At 38.3% G+C, this 22582-nt stretch overlaps 1 protein-coding gene across 1 annotated transcript in view; it reads left to right on the forward strand.

Moving 5' to 3' along the window:
- Positions 1 to 22004, forward strand: part of ATM (ATM serine/threonine kinase) — a 97505-nt gene extending 75501 nt beyond the window's left edge. The window contains exons 46-62 of the mRNA XM_026653395.2: positions 231 to 398; positions 555 to 674; positions 1574 to 1791; positions 2307 to 2514; positions 3144 to 3257; positions 3756 to 3914; positions 5325 to 5463; positions 6445 to 6527; positions 6982 to 7122; positions 8791 to 8907; positions 11710 to 11859; positions 12487 to 12652; positions 14308 to 14394; positions 14483 to 14597; positions 18141 to 18204; positions 19199 to 19335; positions 19459 to 22004. Of these exons, the coding sequence (XP_026509180.1) occupies positions 231 to 398; positions 555 to 674; positions 1574 to 1791; positions 2307 to 2514; positions 3144 to 3257; positions 3756 to 3914; positions 5325 to 5463; positions 6445 to 6527; positions 6982 to 7122; positions 8791 to 8907; positions 11710 to 11859; positions 12487 to 12652; positions 14308 to 14394; positions 14483 to 14597; positions 18141 to 18204; positions 19199 to 19335; positions 19459 to 19639 (2367 nt within the window). The 3' untranslated portion in view covers positions 19640 to 22004. The remainder of the gene's footprint in view (positions 1 to 230; positions 399 to 554; positions 675 to 1573; positions 1792 to 2306; positions 2515 to 3143; positions 3258 to 3755; positions 3915 to 5324; positions 5464 to 6444; positions 6528 to 6981; positions 7123 to 8790; positions 8908 to 11709; positions 11860 to 12486; positions 12653 to 14307; positions 14395 to 14482; positions 14598 to 18140; positions 18205 to 19198; positions 19336 to 19458) is intronic.
- The last annotated feature ends 578 nt before the right edge of the window (positions 22005 to 22582 follow it).

Consider the following 22582-nt stretch of genomic DNA (forward strand, 5'->3'; position numbering starts at 1 on the left):
TATACTTTGAAACTTTTTGGTTATCAGGATGATAGGGTAGCCTATGCCTGTGCTCTAACACGTAAAAAGACCTTGCCTCCTTCCCAATGAAACAATTCTTAACACTAAGCAGGCAGAAGAGGGATATCTTAAAGAAATAAAGCAAAGTACTAATGGTGTCAGAGAGCCTGTTATGAAATGTATATCCATTACTTATAAATATAATTGACAATTTAGTTTTTCTATTTCAGCTTCCTGAAAGAGCAATGTTTCAGATCAAACAATACAATCCAGCTATGTGTGTAGTCTCTGAGTGGCAACTGGAGGAAGCTCAGGTTTTCTGGGCTAAAAAAGAAGAAAGTCTAGCACTGAGTATTCTCAAGGAGATGATCAAGAAATTGGATACAAATTGGTTTCAGGTGTGTGTCAATATGTAATCTTGACATTGGGCCTAATTAATTTAATTTATTTTGTTTAGATGGGGAAAAAAAGGTTTTATAGGTTGACCATCTTATATGGAAAATTATTTTTGATTTGAAGTCTGATCTTTTTTCTAAAAATGTGCTTCTCCAAAGGTTGAGAATGATCCGAGCCTAAGACTGATATACACAGAGTGTCTGAGGTTATGTGGAAACTGGTTAGCAGAAACATGTTTGGAAAACCCTACAGTTATCATGCAGAAATACTTAGAAAAGGTAGGGTGGTTCTTCAAAACATACAACTAAATAGATTCTTCTGTATATAATACCTTGTAAAAATGTCAAAGTAAATTTTACAATGCAGCATTCATTTTTTCCATATTGACACTGTGGATTTTCAGTATATTCTAGAATAGCATCTCAGACGCAAAAATAGTTTTTATTAATGATTTTATAGACTCCACAGTGAAACTTAGATTTAATACCTGTTTGGAGGTACAATGATATGACTTTTGTACTCCTCCACTCACTGTAGGGGTTACTCCCTTGATCTTGCCTTCAGTATGTTCTGCACTCTCACTGATCTCTCGTCTTGTATTCTCTCTGCAACCACCTCATTGCTTCCAGTATTGCTTGCCACTCACTTCATTGCTCCTGCTAATTTGTGACTCTTCAGTTGTAGTTATCCCTTCTGACTTTTCTGATACTCTCCAAATACTGTCACCATCATTTCAGTTTTACTTGTAACTCTAGCCTCTCTTCTATCTTGTGTTGTCATCTCCTTGTTTTGTGTTTGTTAGACTGCCCTTCTTACACTGTAAGCTCTTCATGGCAGAGAATCTTTATTTGTACTGCAAAGCACCATGTACAACTATGTTATTATATGAGTAATACATAATAAGTGTTGGAGGACTTCCATTAGGTTCTGTAGTTAAAATTGGCATCAGCTGCTAGCGCTGAAAAATCCAAGTCCTTTCTGAGGATTAAATTCACTTAGGAAAAAAAAATACTTTAACACAGTTGGTTTTATTTTGTATGTGCATCTGCCAGTATATACAAACATTAAATAATAATAATTGTTTAATCAAGCAGTATGAGAATAGATGTTAGCTATAGCTATTATGCGAACATGATCATCAGTCTTATCATTTCTGTATTTGTAACTTTCCTCTTAGGCAGTGGAAATTGCTGGGAGCCACAGTGGAGACAGCAGTGATGAGCTAAAGAATGGAAAGATGAAGGCTTTCCTTTCTTTGGCTCGTTTCTCTGATATTCAGTACCAGAGAATTGAGAACTACATGAAATCCTCAGAGTTTGAAAACAAGCAAGCTTTGCTGAAGAAGGCCAAGGAGGAAATTGGCCTCCTAAAGGAGCACAAGGTTCAGACAAACAGGTGGGTGTCCAGATTGAGGGGAGGTAACTATAGCTAATTGGCATACAGCACCAGAGTGGAGAGCACAGTGTAACCAGATTTGGGATTTGCACATGCAGTAGAGCTGATGGAATCTTAGAGTTCATCTGACTATTTTTCTTATAGCCTTAGTAAGAGGAAGGGAAAGTGAGGGAAAACTCCTAAGCTTTAGTGGTTCTCTATTTTCTGTAGGAGGTGGCTCAAGTCTTCGTGCTTGTTTCCGTTCCCAGAAATTCACTTTTACATTGGTGTGTTCAGATCCAATCATTAGAAGAAATGGGACTAGATTTTCAATGTGTTTTAATCACAGAACAAGGGCACCCAGTGTACCCAAAAGAGGAGGACAGTGAGGGTACTTGATCTAAGGATTGCTTGATTTTCTTTGCTGGTACAAAAGCAAGTATAAAATGCTGGAAAATTGCTTAAAGTTGTAGGTGAGAGAACTCCAGCCTGCCTTCCCATCAGTGTTTTAACATATGGTTAATGTCCATTCATAGATACACAGTAAAGGTTCAGCGGGAGCTTGAACTTGATGAATGTGCAATTCGTGCACTGAGTGAGGATTGTAAACGTTTCTTGTGCAAAGCGGTAGAGAACTACATCAGTTGCTTACTTAGTGGAGAAGAGCATGATATGTGGATCTTTCGCCTCTGCTCCCTCTGGCTTGAGAACTCTGAAGTTTTTGAAGTCAATGGAATGATGAAGGTAAATTTCTGCTCTTACTTTTTTCTTATCCTTCTGATTCTACATGAAAATCAAATTCAGATTCCTCATTCTCACATGCTAGGACCTGCATAGCTCTGCCAGTGTGTCCACCTCTCGCCTCTCATTTGTATCTTAGTCAGTGTGTCCTACACTGCACTCTTCCAAAACAGCTCACTTTTTTGCTTTCTCTATCTGCCTCCTTCCATTAGCTACTCTACACACTTTCTCAAGGTGCCCATATGCCTGGAGTCTGGCACATGACCCTATGCACCAGCCTTCTTCAGTCTTTCCTCAAAACTCACTTTATGTACTACTCATTTATCACCCTCCATCATTAACTGTGGTCCTCTTTTCTGTTTCTGTCCCCTACATTTTTAATAACAAAAGTTAGCAAAAGTGTCCATAACATTAAGCATATCTCTTTATCTTTCACTGTTGTACCCTTGTGGCACCCATCAAACGAATAGTGAGGGAGTGGTGTGCAGCATGCTGCCACTTGGGCAGCCAATAAATATTTTTAAAATGTATTTTAAATATCAGTACAAACCCACTGGTGCCTATCTACTGATTTGTGTTTGTGATCTCTTTTATGTGCATTGTTGCTTTACATCTGATATCTTTTTCAACAGACAATTGCAGAGAAGATTCCATCATACAAGTTTTTGCCTCTGATGTACCAGCTGGCTGCTCGAATGGGAACCAAGATCATGGGCTGTCTAGGATTTCACAAAGTTTTAAATAATGTAAATAATACTAAATCATAAGTATTGTGATTAGATTAATGGTTCAGAAATGCATCTTACTTATGTTAAAACTCCTAAACAGAACATGCATCTTCCTTAGCACAATTCTATCTTGACTGAGTCATGTAGCCTAAACTATTCCATTACAGAATGAGATGTAGCAAACTTGAAATGTAAAACTTGTTTTTTGTTCTGCCAATTCTCTTCACTGATTTAGGAGTCTTCTTAGAATAGTCAGACCATTGTATTAAGAACATACTTTATATAGTATAGACATCAAAATACAGACTTAGCTATGCTGTTACTTTATTTTTTCCTGTAAAGGACCATGAAAGGTAAAAAAAATTCAGTCCTTTCTATGTTGATTATAATATGAAAGAGTTAAATAGTGTTTTATAGCACATTTGCTTCTTAATTTAAAATCTTAGTTTACTGCTCTGATTTGTAAGTCATTTTAATTTTTATTATATCTTTAATAACTGACTTATTTCTTGACAGCTAATATCTAGAATTTCACTGGATCATCCACATCATACTTTGTTTATAGTATTGGCTTTGGCAAATGCCAACAAGGATGAACTCTTGGCAAAACCAGAGGCAACAAGAAGAAACAGACTAACAAAAAATGTACCGAAAGAAATCTCCCAGCTCGATATGGTACTCAAATCAAACAGAATTTTGTTTATGAATCACATAGTTCTGGGTTATGAATCACATTTAGTATCGTAATGTCAGAAAGTTAATTTACTTTAAAAGGATGTTATAGTGCAGAGTTTCTTTTACTTGAATTTTTTGGTGGGATGAGGAAGAATGGGGAAAAAGTTAAATATTCATTTTTAAAATCAAAACTTGTAATTACGGACATTGGGGACCTACCAGCCTTGACAGTTGTTATTCAAATCAGTTATTACAGTGGTTTCAGGGGGAAAAAAATCCTCACATTTCCTGTGGCCAGTGGTCCCTCAGTTCAGAGTATCATAAAGGAGATTTTTTTTAGATTTTTTTCACCCTGTGAGATATTGTAAAGACAATTTAGCTGCATCAAGGGCTTGAGTGGGTTTATAAGCGAGAAGTCGATAATGACCAAAGGTTTTTCTGTTTTAATGTTAAGTTAGTGTTTAATGTAAATCTGTAAGATAAAAGTATTTGGGTTTGTGCAACATGGTTCTAATATCTTTATTTCTTTCCCAGAGAAAAAGAGTAATGTTAATGCTATAAACCGTAATGACTTGTAACATTATATCATGGCTTCTTTTTTAAGTTAGTGTTATTGTTTGATGATTATCATTGCTACGATTATGATGATTTTCCCAACCTTTCATTATTGGAGCCCCTCTTTGGCACTCCTTGGGCACTTTCATTGTCCCCTCGCACTGTTGTCCTCTCATAGTTTCTGGCTTCTCTCCTTTTTCCTGTCCATTTCTCATCGTCTTTTCGGGGGGCGGGGTTCCTTATCTTTTTTCCATATTTGTAGTTGGCTTTTCTCCTCCTCTTTGATAGTTCTGATCCCTTTCCCCAACTCGTCAGTAGGCTGTATGTAGCTGTGGATTGGGGCTTCCATTGGTGTGCTAAATTGAGCAAAGTACCACAAAGTTGGGAGCAGAGAAGGAAAGCTTGGACGGGCAAGCTGCTTGAGCCTTCAGCCTTGTACATGTGAGCTGCTCCCCCAGCCAGCTACATTAGGGACAATAGCAGAAGCAGGAAAGGGGATGGTGGGTGGATTTCCAAGAGCCACCAACCCCTGTATTTGCCCCATGTTTGCAGGAGGATGGAGAGTGGATCTGGTGTCCTGCAGCTTTCTCAGTCTCACTCCTTCTCCACTTCGTTTGGACATACCCACCCCCACAAATAGTTCACTGTCCTTCCCACCCCAGGTTGGAAAACACTGAATTAGCATTTATATGAATCCAGGTTTGTATTGCAGAGGATATTCAGTATCTGTGTTTCCTGTGTTTTCACAGGATAGCTTCAATTCTACTTGATGGCAATATACTGTGTGTCTTTGACCTGGCAAGGAGTAACTTGCAAAATGTATTTGGTTTTTTGTTTTTGTTTTTTGTTCTGTAGGATCGAATGGAGGCTGCCAGCAACATAATTAACATTATAAAAAGTAGGAGACCTCAGATGGTTAGAGGTGTAGAGGCACTTTGTGATGCGTACATCACATTAGCAAATCTGGATGCCACTCCATGGAAATCTCAAAGAAGTAAGTATTTGAAAAGAGGGCTTGTTGGTCAGTAGTTAGGCAGGGTATTTAGAGTCACAACTACTAAGCTTTATTCCCAGCTCTACCATTGCCTTATCTTGGGGCAGTCACTGAGTCTCTCTAGGCTTCAGTTCTCCCAGCTGTAAAATAGGCATGACACTGCATAGGGTGGGGATAGGTCAGTTAACTATTGTTTTCTTTGAAATCCTTTGATGAAAGATGCTATTTAAATATTAAGTATTATACCAAAATGCAGACGGGCTGCTGTACTGCTACTATGTCCTAATTATGTTAAATATAAGACCTACTCTGATTTAGAAGTCATATGAAACAACTTGCACTTTGAGGTTCAACTGGAGTGCTTCTTGGATATGAGACCTCCAGAGAATTCCTAGTGCTACTGGGAGCAGGGGAGGCCAGGGGGTCATGACCCCATCCCTTTTTACTGGCCGTAAGGGCGAGCAATGGGGGGGAGGGGGCAGAGAGGAAGGAGCGGAGACTGGGGTGTTGTGGGGAGGGGTGGTGCAGAGGCGAGGTCTGGTGGGGAAGTGATGGCGTGAGGGTGGGGTCTCAGGGAAGGGGCAGCGTGGAGGCAGAGATTCGGGGGGAAGGGGCAGGGTGGGGCATCGGGGGCGAGGCGTCATGAGCTCGGGGGCTTGGGGAGAAGGGGCAGCGCACGGGTGACAGCTCGGAGGGAAGGGGTGGCTCGGGGGGTGGGGCCACAGTTTGGCCATTGGTGGCCCCCCTACTTTTAGGGAGCTTCCATTGCTCTTGACTGTGAGAGAAGTGTTTTCATTACCTCAGTTTAGCTCCCTAGATGAAAGGGCCCAAGGAGTGCTTATGGCAGTAGCTGCCCTTTCCCTCACTCAGATCTTGGGTTCAGGACCCAGACTGAGCAACCTTTTGGGGGAAAACAAGGGTAAACTGATAAGTGTGAACTGCAGTTGTTGATTTAAAATAATGCATTGATTTTAACTGCAGAAGGCATAAGTATTCCTGCTGGCCAGCCTATTACTAAACTAAAGAACTTGGAGGATGTTGTTGTTCCCACCATGGAAATTAAGGTGAATAAAGTTGAGATATATTTACAATTTAATATCCATCCATTTCTTCTCAATGGAAGTCAGGGTGTGGGGTCCTTTGCCTGTGATCTTTGCTTTTTTCCCCTTTGCTTTAAATGCCCTCTTCCCCTACCTTTGTTGCATTTATGTATGTGCTTATGAGTACATGTTTACATATTTGGATATTTTTCAATAGATTTTGGTATATTTTTCTGATATTGTATATTCTTCTCTTAATATAGATATTGTTTCATTAGGTTTTCATATGCTTATTTTTAGTGCTAATATGATTAATAAACTACTTGAACTTGGAGACTATAGATGTCCTATAATAACAATCTTGCATCGTTTAAAGTCTGCTAATGAAGTTTGCAAAGCTTCGGGTTTATAGATAATGAAACATTTTTCCTCACTAATGAATATGATATTTTATAGTAATTTTTAATTATAATTTCAGGTGGACCCTACTGGGAAATATGAAAATTTGGTGACAATAAGATCATTCAAGCCAGAGTTTCGCTTAGCAGGAGGCCTGAATCTGCCTAAAATAATAGATTGTATAGGATCAGATGGAAAAGAGAGGAGGCAACTTGTCAAGGTGAGCTCTATCTGCTGTAGTTGCCAGAGGGCAGTGTCCTGTTTCTACAAGTCATAGACATGGAGCCAAATTTTTAAATGTATTTAAGTGTTGCTTTGTTAAGTGTTTCAATGCCTAACTGACTTAGGAGCCTCACTCATTTTCAAAAGTGACATAAAGCATTTAGCAACAAAGAGTCCTGTGGCACCTTATAGACTAACAGACGTATAGGAGCATGAGCTTTCGTGGGTGAATACCCACTTCTTCGGATGCATGTAGTGGAAATTTCCAGGGGCAGGTATAAATATGCAAGCAAGAGTGAGTAAGGCTAGAGATAACGAGGTTAGTTCAATCAGGGAGGATGAGGCCCTCTTTTAGCAGTTGAGGTGTGAACACCAAGGGAGGAGAAACTGCTTTTGTAGTTGGCTAGCCATTCACATCCTGAATGGCATTTAGGAGCCTAAGTCCCACTGACTTCAACGAGACTTGCCTATGTCACCTTTTGAAAATGAGAGTTAGGCTCCTAGGTCAGTTAGGCATTGCAATGCCCAAATACCTTTAAAAATCAGGGCTATGGAGAAAGTTGTGATCTGAGTACAGGAATGGAAGCCTGAAACTCTTAAGTTCTCATCCCAGCTCTCTAGCAGACTCCTCTTATGTGCTTGGGTGCATCACTTAAGATCTCTGTCCGTTTCCCCAGTACAGGTTGTTTTGAGTATGTTTGTTTATACAAGTATTTTGAAAAGGAAATTACTAAGTATATAATATACGAATTTGTATATCTCTGTCCTCCTACAGTGTGCACATGTACTATTGCCCACTATTGGATAGAATATGAGACCTGCCGAAGTGTGTGATTATTTATGTTCCTTCTAGTGGCTGGAGTGTGTATTGAAATAAAGCACTGTACTTTTACACTGCTAACCAAAGATGTGCTCAAAAGTTCATGCTTGTTGGTATAGAATCATGTGGGTAGAAACTCTTTATTCTAAGTGTTTAGTCTTGTTTTTCTTAGAAATAAATGGATTAGTAGTTGGAGATATTTTAAAAGCAGAGACTTTGAAATTTCAAACATACGTACAAGATTCTAGAAAAGTTACTTTAGAACGGATTGATTTGATTAATGATCTCTAACTCCCTTTATGCATTCCCAAGTGGCTTTAAAAATAGTGACTGCATTAGTTCAACCAGCTTCATTCTAGCCCACCTGATTGCACAGTGATATAGCACTACTCTTGGGAAATGTGGGTTTTACAGATCTCTGGCAGTGGTAACTAGGACTGTGTTGCAATTGTGGTACACTGAGACCTCTGGAAAAGCTGCGATCTGCAGTCCTTATGGCTAATTATGGGATAGGGTATAGCGTTGAATGAAATGACATCTTTAAAAGCATGCTAACATAAGTAAGTTACATAGGGTTTTGGAAACCCTAAAAATCAAAAATCAAATGTTTGCAATGCGAAGAAGGAATAAAAACTGGTAGATGACTTTATTTTCAAGCTTCTGAAGTGTACTACAAAACCAAGTATTAATTATATTTGCATAGTTTGACTTGGGTGAATAGGAGAACATTTAATTTTTATGTTTTGTGGAGGCTGTTGCTCTTCTAAGAGCACCTTTATTGCAATAAAGAGGAAGTTGGATGTTAGAAGAATTGTCCTTTAATTGCTTTTTGTATTTCTTTTAAAGGGCCGGGATGACCTGAGACAGGATGCTGTCATGCAGCAGGTTTTCCAGATGTGCAATACACTGCTCCAGCAAAACACTGAAACCAGAAAAAGAAAACTCACCATCCGAAGATATAAGGTAGCCTCCAGCTGCTGCTGCAGCAGAGTTGTGATAAATGGCTCTTGTGTAGTGTGACAATTTTACTCTCTTCTTTTATCTCTATAACCCAAAAGCTAGCTAAAAGTACGGTATGTGTCAAGAAATTAACTATTTCCTCAGGTGGGGCAGAGTTCAGATAAAGCAAAGGTTACCATTTAATTTTCTCCAGTCTATAAAGTCCACGGAAAAATTATCTGATGCCCTGATGTCTATTTAAATACCCCTGGAAGCTTTCATTGTAGAGACTTGAAACAGTAAAATGAGAAAGCCATGTACTGCCACTCAGTTGTAAACTGCTGACCATTAGGTTTCAGCACACAAGATCTCTTTAATTTCAGTCTTGTAGGATCCCTTACAAGTTCAACTGAGTCCAGCAGCCCAATCCAAAATCTGCAAATGCAGGATCTGAATGTCAGAACTGTATTTGATGAGACAAAGAATGAATTTAATATTTCTGGATATAAAAAATTAGTTTGGACATAAGCTTTTCCCCTTTTTCTTCCCTCTAATGTGTATGGTGTGTACAAACATAAAAAGAATTAAGATGAGCTGCTAATAAATAGTTTTTAAATGAAGGTTGAATGAGCTTTGTCTTTGACAAATTGGAACTATGTTTCAGTCTGTGAAGTGATTTATCCTAATTAGTTATGTATCCTATAATACTTTCAAGAACTCATAGGTGGATTTCATTATGTCTTGCTTAAATAGTTTTCAATCAAACTTGGTATATTTTGTAAACATGCAAAATGAAGGAGGACGGAGGAAGGAAAAGTGTTCATAGGGTTTTTAAATGTATATAATAGAAATTATCATGAAAATACAAACTCCCTCTTTACTATGAGATTTCAAGTCTTTCATAATCCATCAGCAATGAACAACAAGGATAAGAAGACAGAAGATGTACAAAAAACAAAGGAGTAGGAAGGAATCAAAACTAAAAGAGATGACCACCACTCAGTAGCCAGAGGATTCTTTAGTCTCTGTACCAGTTCAGTCTGCTAAGGCAACCAACAAGGAGGGGGCAGTTAGAGCCAATTGTGATGTGGACATCTGTTCTCTAGTACCTGGCAATAGACTAAATTTGTGAGATTTGATAATGGTTTAAAAACTGGCTGATAGGACAGAAGGTACCATTGTGATCATCTAGTATCTTCAATTTCACATATGCTCATTACAATTGTTACATGGTATCTTAATACACGCAATTGTTTGTAATAATCCTATAAAGTTTGTGTTGAACTATTAGTAATCATTGCATCATTTTACTACCTGACCAAACATGGAAACTCAGCAGGGTAATTATGTTGTATTGAAGTATTAGTAATAGCTGTAAATGGTTCCCTAGCAGTTTCTTTTGATAAAATGAGGTCTTCCAGTTGTGCTTAGAAAAAGCTGTATAAAAACAAGTATGATGCTGTATGGAATCTGGGGGACACTTTAGGATATTATGAATACCAATATTCATAGATTCATAGATTCTAGGACTGGAAGGGACCTCGAGAGGTCATCGAGTCCAGTCCCCTGCCCTCATGGCAGGACCAAATACTGTCTAGACCATCCCTGATAGACATTTATCTAACCTACTCTTAAATATCTCCAGAGATGGAGATTCCACAACCTCCCTAGGCAATTTATTCCAGTGTTTAACCACCCTGACAGTTAGGAACTTTTTCCTAATGTCCAACCTAAACCTGCCTTGCTGCAGTTTAAGCCCATTGCTTCTTGTTCTATCCTTAGAGGCTAAGGTGAACAAGTTTTCACCTTATTGTAAATATTGTAAAATATTGTAAAATTGCAATGAGTTATGTCAGATATGCCATGTAAGATATCTGCAAAAATGTTATAATTTGCCAGATATGATCATCTTGTTTATATGTTTGTATCACTGTTGTATTATGAGTTACAGATATGTATGTATGTCTGTATTTCAAATTTGTGCTATGCTTCTGGGTGACACTCCCACACAGTTTGGCATCAGCACTGCCTAGCCTGCTTGATGGCCCATTAAGGACCATCAGCTATACAACTGACCCATTGAGAGAAGGCAAGGGATACACCTTATGTCTCAGCAAGGTATGCAGGGGCATGCCTATGGACAGAAAAGACTTCCAAGCCATGTGCTGGGCAGCTTGTGTTTGAAACAAAGGAAGCATAAGCCGCATGGTAAAAGACTATAAAAGACAGCTGCATCTTCTCCATTTTGTCTTCAATCCTGCTTCTTACCTCTTTTTATGTATGTGACTGTTTTACCATTTAACATCTCGCTTCTTGTTCTTTCTTTTTTCTTTATTATAAACCTTTAGTTTTAGACACTAAAGGATTGGCTGGCAGTGTGGTATTTTGGGGAAGATCCAAACCTATACTGACCTTTTAATGTGGCTGACCCTTTGGGGTCGGAAGAACATTTTGTATATATGAGCAGATGTTTTTTTAAATAACTTCACTGTACTGGACCTAGGTGCTGACTGGGAGTCAGAGAACTGGGATGCAATAAAGGGGGCTGTGTGATTTCTTTTTTGCTTCTTGATAACCAATGTGGGGAATCAGAAGCACCGTTTGTGACTGGTTGAGGAGTTTAACTTCAGTGTTACCTCACCGGTCTTGGGAGTATCTGCTCTCCCTTTTGTAGCCTGCCCTGACCTTGGCATTTCCAGTGAGGGCTGCCCCAGGTACACCGGGTCATAACAAGGTATGTTGAACTCAATTGTACAGTCTACTCTAATACACATGCCTTTTTAAGAGATACATGTTAGGGTTGTGGTGTTGGTATTCTTTTCCCAGGTGATTCCCCTTTCTCAGAGAAGTGGTGTCCTGGAGTGGTGCTCAGGGACAGCTCCCATTGGTGAATTCCTTGTGAATCCTGAAGAGGGCGCTCACAGGAGATACAGGCCAAAAGACTACAGCAGTACTTACTGTCAAAAGACAATGATGGTGAGTCACAATAGCAAAAAATCTTGCTCATTTAGTGTCGTGCAGAGATTCTTTAGAGTTTTGATCTTTTAAAAAAAACATATTTATATTGTGTTAATGAATACATTTCTGTTATAAACCCAATATTAAAAACTGAGAATATAGGCAATGAAATAGAACTAGTTAACTAGATCTCCGGGTTTATATGACAATAACCTGAGATTAACTACTAAAAGTCTAAATTATAAAGTAAAAACTTGGCATGTGAAGGATCAAACTATAGTTGGATCTCCAGTAGTATGATGTGATAATCCCTTCCATTATCAAAGCTCGGTTGAAGTTCAGAATGGACCTTTTGTGGAAGCCCAACAGGGTATGCCATATTTTGCAGAATTAATTTACATTTGTCAGTGTTTTTCATCATAATGAGAGAACACAGTAATTTATGAAAACTAGAAAATAATTTAATTATTACCATGAATACAGAGAAGTTTTATCACAGCTGCAAGATTGTGTATCTATGTTAGAGAGAGAGCATTTGATATGGGAGTAGAGCATTGTGTATTTCTTTCCAAAGAATGGAATAGGTTCCATCCAAACTAGTTAATGGGTGAAATCATGGCTAATTTATTTGTGGTTTGTTTAAAGGATGCACAAAAACAGCATTCTGAAGAGAAATACAACATCTTTATGGACGTTTGCCAGAATTTTCAACCTGTGTTTCGCTATTTCTGCATGGAAAAATTCCTGGACCCAGCTGTTTGGTTTGAGAAACGATTGGCATATACTCGCAGTGTGGCTACATCATCTATCGGTACGTAAAGCAACTGCTGTCATTGTTTTCAAGATAATATATTTTCAAACCTAATGTTGGTAATAACTAGCATAACTATAAACAAGGAGATTAGAACATTTTACGGTAACAGCAATTAAGCTAAGACATATTGAATGGGAAATAAAAAATAACGAAAACAGGTTTTAAATGATGACTTCCAGCACCCAGTTTATTGAAACACTGATTCCATTTGTCTCACTAGAAAGACAGTATCAAACATTGCTCTTTTGCTTTTTATAAGGTTTTTTTAAGTCCTAGAAGATTTAAAACATATTTCCAGTCAAACACTGATTTCCACCGCCTCCCTCCCTCAAGAACTGAATCAAAGGAAGGCTCCATTTTTACTTTCTTTGTGAACCAGCATCATTAGTGGTATTTATAGTAATATACTCAATTGGGGGGGGGGGGAATTTTTATCTAGCGGCTGCTGCAGTTAACAAGGAAATGCAAAAAGTGGATTTTTAATAAGGTAAAATTGATATTTTTTTTCTTAACTCCTGGATAATTGAGTTCTGGAGTTAAAATGAATATTTAGGTTCTGGAAGACATCTGATAGCAGAGTGAGTGTTAAAGTAGGCTCTATCTTAGGTCTAAACAACATGGCAAGAATCCCTATTTAATATAAGATGAACATACTTAGCATGTTGCATGTATGCCTTCTCCTAGGGTAAATTCCTGTGCAGTGGGCCTGCACACAGCCCAATGACATGTTTAAGACCTCAACATGCAGCTTAAGTGGTGTGCACAGCCCTATACAGAACCATAACCTTTCATACTTTTTCACACACAAAGATTATTTCCATACTTGGAATTCAGTATGTTATATACAGTACAATGGAATCTATTGATTGACATATGACGGGGAGACTTATTTGTGAATGACTGAATTTAGCAAATTAGTGGGTTCATTGTCAGCTAATAAGGAAAAGATCATGCATCACAAAATGCATGTTGTACATTTATTTTGACAATTGTAGTTGTGTTATTTATTATATGCCAGAATGAACTTATGAAATACTCTGTATTGTAAAAATATGAAACCTTGCTAGTAGTCACTCACTACAGCATCTCCTAGCAAATCTTTTTGCTGAAAAGTGAGGAAAGATTGCTTCTTTTGTATGTATTTATAAAATTTATAGATTAGCAAAATCCAGATGTAAGAGTTCTACTGCATATTAAATGTTTTTGACTTGTTCTTTATTTTCTGTGAATCTACTTTCTTTCTTGGACCAGTTTTATGAAGTCATAGGGCTAAATTGTCTGCTGATGCAAATGGGAAGAACTCCTCTGAAATAGACCTGTGCACATTTACATCAGCAGAAACTTTCACCTATTTTATCTAATTCATCTCTTTGGTTGCAAACTTATTGCATCACATTTGGTATTCTATACTGGAGCTACATGTATACATATAGAACTGTGTGTATTATTTTTCACTTACTTTTAACTTGTTTACATAAATCAAGCTTATTCTATGAATATGTTCTATTAGATTTTTCAGCATTTTTACAAAGGTGATTGTGTAAGGCGTAATCATGTATGCTAAGGAGCAATCATGTACACTAAAATGTAAAGTAGTTTTACAAATCATGATTTCATACAAATAGTTTCATTTTGAGATAATCTCTTTTCAGTTGGTTACATACTTGGGCTTGGAGATAGACACGTACAGAATATCCTGATAGATGAGCAAACTGCAGAATTGGTGCACATAGATTTAGGTAAGAGGAAAAGTAAAAAAAAAAAAAAAGCTTTCAATTGTCTTTTCCTAAACATTTTTGTAACATTTCACTATATCTCTTACTTCAGGGGTTGCTTTTGAACAGGGCAAAATCCTTCCCACACCAGAGACTGTTCCCTTTAGGTTAACCAGAGACATTGTGGATGGGATGGGCATCACTGGCGTGGAGGGAGTCTTTAGAAGGTAAGCGATGCTTCTTAGGTGTAAGAGGGCAGCCGAAGGTCTCCTAAATTACGATTGTTTATAGTATGTAATATAGTGCAGAGTGTGTTGAGAGAACACTTAACTTCCTATGGAGAATAACCAAATCTGAATTAGTACCATGTAACAATCAATTATGGAATCTTTAATATTGTCCTTCGGTTGCACAGCTTCTCTCCTCATTCATCACTAATGGGTTAATGCTGCCCAGTGATGGAGTTCAGAGGTGGTCAGTTGTTGCTGGAGACTCCCATCAGTGCAGGCCACTAGATTTTCTCCCTTTGGCAATGGAACAAGTTGATGGTGCAGTTTCTCTTGACCATTTCGTTTTATGGTAGAACCCTTATTTTACTGGGGATTGAGTGCTGGGGAGCACTCTGCTAGGTCTTTCCCTTTTGTGGCACTAGTGCCCCTTTGTGGGTTCCTCCGCCTGGTCTGATATCCAAATTCTGGAGTCCTCAGTGAGTAGTTTAAATAATAAACTTTATTAAAAAAAAGAAAGTAAAACCATAAGCACTGGAGCGCTGTTGGTCAGGCAAGAATCACAGTAGGGCAAACACACACACACACCCTTAGCCAGATTGCTTGTCAAAGAACTGATAATAATGTACAATATATATAGGTATTATCACTTGACCAATCAGTACAGAAAAACAGGTTACGAAATCAGAAACTGTTGCTGGGTAAGATAAGAAACTAATCAGAAACTGTTGCTGGGTAAGGTAAGAAACTGGTGCTAGGCAGGAACAACCATAACAGGTTCTGGAGACCCGCACTTCTCTGGCCAGTAGTCCCTTCTGCACATGTGCAGATCCGCAATGGTAACCCAGCAGACACCTTGATTGACAGCCCTTAGGCTGCACTCGCTCTACTCACCCTATGCTGTTAGTGCAGCCTATAGTGAGTAGTTCATAAAATAGAACACCTCAAAGTCACTGTACATACGTAGCATAATTTGCCTTATGATGCACTGCATCACTTTCTTCTTGCCTTCAGACAACTGCAAAGCCATTTCAAATGCTTCGAAGGCATCAGAATATGAAGGCATGTCAACTTGCTCATATAAAACTGGTTGTTTGTAAGACTGGTGTCGAGAGTCTTCTGTATAACTTCAATTTTGATTTGTTTTCGTGTGATAGATCTAGCTGCACACTAGCCAAGGAAAACATGGTTTTTACCTAATAGACATAATGTTAGAAACCCCTCCCTCCACTGCATCTAGAAATGAGACCAAACATCCTTTACCAAGGTCCTATCCCCCATCCAGCCCATTTATACTTGACAGCTTGGCTGTTGAGACAGAACTATTAATCAGGCTTGCACTATCCTCCAAAGTGAATGGGAGTTTACTCTTCTTCAGGAAGCTTGCACACGAAAGGTCTAACCTGAATCTGGATAAAGTTTATCTTGTGGTATCAAGGGAAAACAAAACCCCCAAGAACCCTGCTACCCAGCTATTCTGGATTTTCTTCAGGACAGTCTGATCTCAGAAGGTAAACAGGCTCATGCTGACTAGTACTTGGATGGGAGACTCCCTAGGAACGCTGGGTGTTCTCAGCACCCAGAGTCTTAAGAAACAGGTGGTAATAGTCACAGCAAGGCTCAGGTCACAAGTTACACACCAATACCCATGCAATAGGTAACACGACCAATTATTAGTGACCGGAGGAACAGGCCAGTTCAAACCGGACACTCCTGCAAAGGATTTATATCCCCTGTTCAAATGAAGAAAAGCTCTTGAAGCCAATGCCGAGAATTGCTCACCCAGGGTCAAAACAGACATGGCTCTGGCCATAATTTTATCACCTCTGGAAAAAGTTCCAGAGATCCAAAACTTTATTGTCCTGGCAGGGCTCATCCATAGCCATCTCCAGTGGCTGGGATTGCTGGTGCCATGCCTTGGCTTCATCCCTTGAGTGGATTCCTCAAAATGCACCTGTAGAAATTCCTTTTGAGGACATGGAACCACACACCTGATGCAGTGCAAAATTATGTGTCATTCTCAGATCACATCTGAATGTCTCTTTGTGGGCAGCTGAATACAAACAACATGCAGACAGTTGACCCAGTTTTCACCCTGGACTCTTTCATGCTCACAGTGGAAGCAAGATTCATTGGGGGGGAGGGGCGCATACCTGGAAAACAAATTTCCAAAATCTCAGCGTACACATCCTTGTAGTTCACTTTGACAGCTCTGTCAGTGGCGTGTCTGACCTAAGACCACAAACATGGCCACATAGGATCAGACCAACAGTTCGAGTCCAGTAAACTGTCTATAACAATGACCAGTCAATATGTAGGCATCTAAGAGCAATGGGGGGAAAGTGTATGAGCCTCATCAAAGGAAGACTTACAAAATTAAGAGTCCATTCCCCTACAGAGGCATCCTTTAATAAGAAGATACTACTGGGCTGGTTCGGCTTTTGACATGTTGAAACTGTCTTCATTCCATACAATCTCAGAAAAATTCTCCATATCTTTTGGCTCAGAACAGTCTCAAACCAAGACCTATTCACACAGTGCAGCCAATAAGATATGAGCACCATCATTACCAGGAGGCGCTGGAGACGGATTGGCCATGTGCTTCAGATGGAAACCGATTCCATCACCAGAATAGCATTAAGATGGGCACCTGAAGGCAAGTGAAAATGAGGCCGCCCAAAAACAACATGGCGAAGAGCTGTGGAAGCTGAGCTGAAAAACCTGGGACACAGCTGGGGAACCATTGAAAGCCTTGCCAGAAACAGGCAAGAGTGGAGGAGCTTCGTCGCTGCCCTAAACACCAGAGCGTAATGTGAACATGATGATGATGACTGGGTTAGTTCCCAGATAACTTCTTAGTTTATATTTCTTTATATGGGGGAACAGCCATTCTTGCCTATTATTTTACTATAATAATTAAAAATCTGTTCTCCTTTCCTCCCTACTTCTGTGACTCGCTGCTCACTACTTCCCATTAGTGATGAATGAGGAGACGTGCAGCAGAATGAGAAATTTCTTACCTGCTAATCGTCTTGCTGTTAGCACTTTCTCTCCTCATTCAACCCTCCCTGGCAGTTTGGTAAGTGACTGGAATACAAATTGATTTTTTGTCTAATAGGACGCTTAGACATATAATTGTGTTAAGGTTAATTAATATATCAGGTTTTTGTTAAGTTGTTGCTAATAAACGGTTGCTGGAGTGTTACTGCAGTTTAGGAAGAACTCGTCTGCTGGCCTGAGCTGAAGTTCATGGCTAGTCTTGAAGCCTCCAGCAACAACATTGGGCTGCCTACAAATTCAGAGGTGTGGGACAGTAGCCCATTAGTGAAGAATGGAGAGAGAAGCTGCTAACAGAAAAATTTATCAGGTCAGAAATTCCTCAGTAATTTTCTAAAATGGAAGCTTCAGTGAGGATAATCTTGTGGTAAAATAATCTCTGAGAAGGGTACGAATACCAATTGTTTAAATGATAGAAAAATACTCTTTGGTTTTACTAAAATGGGAGAAAATCCAAAATTGTGATTTAAAAAAAATCTTTTGTAGATGCTGTGAGAAGACTATGGTTGTTATGAGAAATTCCCAAGAAGCTTTGCTGACTATCGTGGAGGTAAATGTTTCTTCATGCTTCCTGATGGAAAACTGAAAGAAAACTTTTAATTCCCTGCCTTCATATATACAGACTGGAATGTTGTGATTCTTACTGTCAGCTACAAATGAATATTTGTAACAAGCTTTTTCACGTTGTAGTTCCATTGCATTTTCCAGAATTACTCATGCATGTAGCTTTTTCAAAACAGTCACCAGCTCACATTGCTGTGGTAACCGTTTCAGGCATATAAATTATTAAAATAAATTGCCTGTTATTCAGTATCCAGAAACTTCCAGTCAGAGAGAAATATAGCATTCCTACCAGGACCAATGCCATGGGAATTAAATCCCTTTTATACAGTACTTTCAATAGACAAAATGTGGTGATTTCATGCAGTGTAATAGAAAATATCAGTTTGGGTATTTTGCCCTGGCAACATGATGTTATTTTTAAAGAACATAATATTCAAGGCACAACCATAAAACAATGGTCCTGCTAATGAAAGCAGGGGGCTGGACTCAATGACCTTTTGGGGTCCCTTCCAGTTCTATGAGATAGGTATATCTCCATATATTATATTTTAATGCTAACACAAACCAAACACTCAGCAAAATAAGAGAAACAACAGTGTTTTGCTACACAAGCTTCTTAATAATTTGAAAATTAAAAAGGAATTAAAAAAGGAGAATTAGATTGTGTACTGAAAACCAATAACAATATTTAATCATTAAAAATAATGACCTTTTAATTGTAGAGATGGGACAACGCAGCAAAATTTGGATTGGATCAGAAGTTCTCCGGTGTCTGGGGATGGTCAGAGGTGTAGGGTTTTGATTCTGGACCATGTCTGCTTAATTGAGACATTCTGATTCTACTGGATTGTGCCAAATAAGAGGATCTTACTCATGTGTCTAGCATGGGCGTCATCTGTTTTATTTATCTCTTCCTGTTAGGGCATTGAACTAGTTGTAGTTTAAAACTTAATTTAAACAGATAATTCTTTCCTATGTAGGTGCTGCTCTATGATCCCCTCTTTGACTGGACCATGAATCCTTTGAAAGCATTGTATTTGCAACAGAGACCAGAGGATGAGGCTGACATCAACTCCACACTCAATACCAGTGATCAGGAATGTAACAGAAAAGCCAGGTAAGAGGTGCTTCTTTATTTCTTGCCTTGGATTTCATACTTTTCTCTTCTTACCCAAAGTTGTTCATCCTATTTGGGCTCCATGTATAATCTGATTATTTGTCATTTTTATTTTGCTATCAGAGATGACCAGAGTTTTAACAAAGTTGCAGAACGTGTCCTGATGAGGCTTCAGGAGAAGCTGAAAGGTGTAGAGGAGGGAACAGTGCTCAGTGTGGGAGGACAGGTGAACCTTCTGATACAGCAGGCCATGGATCCCAAAAACCTCAGTCGGCTCTTTCCAGGGTGGAAGCCCTGGGTATGATCTTGAAGTATCCAATAGGTTTTAAAGAGTGAATAGGAAACCTGTTTTATTTTGGGGGAAGGTTGGCTGGGTCAGCATTTCATATTGATGTTTCTTAATGGAAATACTATATTGGAATCAACTGTGTAGATTATAAAGCAGTAGTACTGAAACAAGTGTTTAATTTTTAAATGATTTTTATCAGATTATATTGTTGATCTCCAGAATTGTGTTCACCATACACAAAACCCCAAGTGCAGTATTCTGGTGTTCCTATACCATACTAAGAAAATCTTGTGACCTTCCAGGAATAGATACTTTTTGCTTGCAGTGAGATGGCATGTACAGTGTCCTTGCAAAACCTTTTTAAAACATTCATCTAATCTTGGATATCAGTTAAGCATCTAGAGCTTGATTTGTGTAACATTTATAGACTATATTATTACCTCTACGGAATGAGTGATTTGTAAGCTAAAAGACATCGAATAAGTCACTTAAATGTGTTACAAAAGAAGAAGAAACACTGTATCTTAAAGCCTATGTTGAAGTGATACTGGACAAAACTACAAAAAGGGAAACGTTAAATATAAAAGTTTAGCGCTAAAAATAATTTCATATCCAATGAACTGATAGGTTCTTATGTATTTTGTAGCCTAATTATACAGCTGATGATGAGAAAATGGGACATTATTGCACAGTATTTTCTAGATAAATGATCTTTGAGCCAAGTATAATATAGTGCTGCTTTTTGTGCTGCTGTAGCTTAAATTGTTTTGACACTTTCCTTGTATAAACCATGATTTTTAGCGTTTTAAGCAACGACATTAACTTTATCTCCAACTCACCTATTAAAATAGACTGATCCTGGCCTGAAACCTGACATACAGGGTCTAGCTCAAAAGCAAACACTCTTTGGATGTCTGAAATAAATATGTTTGGAAGCTTTAGAGTTATATTTTGAATGCACAACTTGTTTATTGAGTGTGTGCAGTTTTACTTGTTACATTTCATTGCTTGCCCCTTTGTAATATCTGAAACTGCCTACTTTGGTAAGATAATCAATAAGCATGTGTTAATAGGGAAATCTGTTCAGTCCATAGTGTCCATGTTATGCCTTTTGAAATCCTTCCTGAAATATTTTTTGTTTTATTTAAAAAAGTACAAATAAAAGATACAAAGTCTGACAAAATTCAACAAAATCCTTAATATGGACTTTCTGCCTTTTTCATAGCAGTGTAAGTTAATGATGGAGTGTTGGCCTAATTTAGCATTTCACTGACTTTAGTTTGTCTTATTTTTGCCATTTCATTGTAATTTTAAAATTTATTTTTTCTACATACATTTTATTCCAGACTGCTGGTAGAAATTAAGACAAGTCTTTTTTAGTTTGGTGATGCTGCAGACACACATTTCTGTTAGAGACAAAGTGGGTGAGGTAATATCTTTTATTGGACCAACTTCTGTTGGTGAGAGAGACAGTCTTTCTAATATACATTTCTCAGACCTGAAGAAGAGCTCTCTGTGGCTTGAAAGCTTGTCTCTCACCGGCGAAAGTGGGTCCAATCAAATATATTACCTCACCCACCTTGTCTCTCTAATTTCCATACATTTATGTTCACACTCATCAGTCTTGGATTCAGCATTAAAATTGCATCCTGGGTTTCCTACTCTAGAGAGTAAGGGAAGAGTGAAATTGACTTCCATTAGGGGACAGTAGTTTGTAGCTACCCCTCAGAATTAAACATGTCTGATAGGACAAGTGCCCCACTATACTGTAGTATTAATGACATCATCTAGGAAAAGGAGAAGGGTCTTGGGATGCAACTGTGGGATGGCAAGCAGGAGGACACTGAGCAAAAAGCCTTTGGACAAGATTTTCAAAAATAAGTGCCTAAAGTTAGGCATCTAAATAAGTGTGACCTGATTTTCAAATGTACTGAGTGATTTTAGTGGGAGCTGCTGGATGCTGAGCACTTAAGAATGTCCGGTAACTTAGCTAGAGGCCTAAATATGAAATTAACTTTAGGCACTTATTTTTGAAAATCTGGGCTATTGATTTAATGGCCTGCAATTTTGTTACCATTCCTCTAAAAAACATCAAAATCACTGTAAGGGACTCACGTTTAATTGGGCCAGGGTTCTAGCTCCTATTACATGTATAGATATAGCACATAAGTGTTTGCGTAAACTCTATCCCGATTGCACCTGTTATGGAGAATCCCCCTCGAAAGGGACACTGTCAACTAAGTAGGCCCAAAATTTAGGTTTTGTGTTAAAATAAATCATCACTCTAATATGAATAAACTGTTTGTTAATTTTTAGCTTCAGAGATGAGCTAAACATTCCCCTATAGTGTTGTGTGAACTCAGTGTGCATGAGGACCAGAAAATGATCAATCTGTTTTCATTGCCCAAGCTGCATTAATGGCGAAAAAGAAATGTATATAAATTATGTATGCTTTCATTATTCATAATGAAAGATGATGTATTAATTTTACATTGACAACGTTACTTTTGTGGAGGAATACCTAATTAAGTGATATTAATGTGTGATGCACTAGCATTTATTCTGAGGACTCCGTTTTTACACTAACCTTGTTAAACTAATTACAGTGAATTTATTGGTGTCAAGCCACAGTACTCCACACCACCCAACAGAGACCATTTAAGCATTGAGCTTTCTTTCGGTTTTTGTATGTTGCAGTTGTTCTCTCTTTTTAAAAGTAAGAACTGGAAAAGTGAATATTGTATTTGACTGCTAAACTGTATATTTTTGAGCCACATGCCTGGATTTTCCTTTGTATATGAGAGACCCAGAAAAGACCTTTAATAAATACATGAAGTGCAAATGGCATTTTGTTCTGAATAATGGTTAGGCAGAAACTGAAGTGCAGTAGCATTGAAACTAAGGTAGATTAATATCGAAGAGCCATATACATTTATTATATTAGTAATGTAAAAATAT

Source organism: Terrapene carolina, unplaced genomic scaffold (assembly GCF_002925995.2).
Source record: "Terrapene carolina triunguis isolate 2854851 unplaced genomic scaffold, T_m_triunguis-2.0 Scaffold138, whole genome shotgun sequence".
NCBI lineage: Eukaryota > Metazoa > Chordata > Testudines > Emydidae > Terrapene > Terrapene triunguis.